The following is a 1,544-nucleotide window of genomic DNA, read 5'->3' as shown; positions in this document are numbered from 1 at the left end:
TTTCTAATTCAATAATTTAAAACGTTGAAATCGAGATGAATTTTCAGTAAAATCAAATTGTCAGTTTTCTACGCCGATTATTGTTTGATATATTGCTGAAAGAACGAACAACTATACTTAAATGCCTGTGGTAGGATCGGCCGATATGATGCAACTAACAAAATAAATCTTTCGTGTAAAATTCTTCAAAAATTAGTGGCTTGGAATATTCGTAGAAATCTTCAATACGCTTTTAAAAAAATTTTTATGGACTTTTCAATCAAACTAAAAATTATGCCTCATTATTTTACAATTGATATTAAAGTTAACTTGTAATGAAATTAAAAATACCATAGATAAGAAACAAAATTTAACACGGAAAATTTCAAAGTGAATGGTATCGTAAAATAATTTAGTGTTATAAATTAACTTTGTACGTGTATGTTCTGTGTTAAAAATCAACTTTGCTGTGTGTATGGAATAAAGTTAGCTTCAAGTCAGCCTATATAAGACGGTAGTAACAAACGTATTCAACTCTCAATTAGTTTTGAAATCTTCTTCAAACTATCAATTGGCGTAAAATTAATAAACAATGGCAAATTCTTTTGAAAGTGATTTCGACCTCAACGATGTTGCGGACAATGTTATGAACATATTTCTTGCCTTTAAGAGAAAGAATGAGGAGAAGGAGAATAAAAAGGAAGAAAATGAAAGAAAAAGAGTAGAAGATGAAAGGATAAAAAATGAAAATGAAAGAAAAAAGGAAGAAAATGTTCATAATAAAACGGGAGAATCTATTGAAGATTTTGTCGATTTAGACAATTTTGCGGAAAATGTCTTAAACATTTATCTCGCAAACAAAAACCATGAGGAGGACGAAGAAAAGAGGAAGGAGAGCAGCAAGAAAGTTATCAAAACGACGGATAAACCATTAGAAAATGAAATAGATCAAAAACAGAACAGAAACAAGGGCGTATTGAAACATAAACCGGGTAACAAGAGGATGAAGCCTGAATCATGGTTAGACGATTTGCCAGAACAGCATTCACAAAAACAGCAACAAACTCATCAACCACAACACAAACAAACAAATATACAACAGCAACAACAGTTTCAACTACAACAACAACTTCTACAAGACAGAGTGGAGGGTAAAGAAGAAAATTTTTCGTGGTTCGACGATTTCCCGGAAACGTTGACGAATTATGATATTCAGTCACCAAAAGAAAAACAACAAACTCAACAGCCACAAAACGAACAACGTAACAAACTACAACAAAAACAACAACAACTTCAACAAAACAGAGAGAAAGACAAAAAAGAAGATTTTTCGTGGATAAAAGATTTGCCGGAAGAATTAAATTATTGTCTCCAGCCAAGAGAACAACTACAACACGAACAACACCATAAAGAAGAACAGCAACAACAGTTTCAACAACAACTACAAGAAGAAAATTTTTCGTGGTTCGACGATTTACCGGAAGCGTTGACGATTTATGATATCCATTTGACAAATTATGATATCCAGTCAGCAAAACCACAACAAACTCAACAGCCACAACTCG

General features: G+C 32.3%; 1 protein-coding gene across 1 annotated transcript in view; it reads left to right on the top strand.

Annotated features, from left to right (window-relative positions):
• Positions 1 to 571: 571 nt before the first annotated feature.
• HELRODRAFT_174045 (hypothetical protein) overlaps positions 572 to 1,544 on the top strand; it is a gene marked incomplete at both ends in the record, with an annotated part of 11,947 nt that continues 10,974 nt past the window's right edge. Inside the window, one exon of the mRNA XM_009020597.1 lies at positions 572 to 1,506. Within this exon, the coding sequence (XP_009018845.1) occupies positions 572 to 1,506 (935 nt within the window). The remainder of the gene's footprint in view (positions 1,507 to 1,544) is intronic.

Source organism: Helobdella robusta (genome assembly GCF_000326865.2).
Source record: "Helobdella robusta unplaced genomic scaffold HELROscaffold_28, whole genome shotgun sequence".
Classification (NCBI taxonomy): domain Eukaryota; kingdom Metazoa; phylum Annelida; class Clitellata; order Rhynchobdellida; family Glossiphoniidae; genus Helobdella; species Helobdella robusta.
Note: the sequence above shows the minus strand (reverse complement) of the source record. Positions and strands in the feature narration are given on the sequence as shown.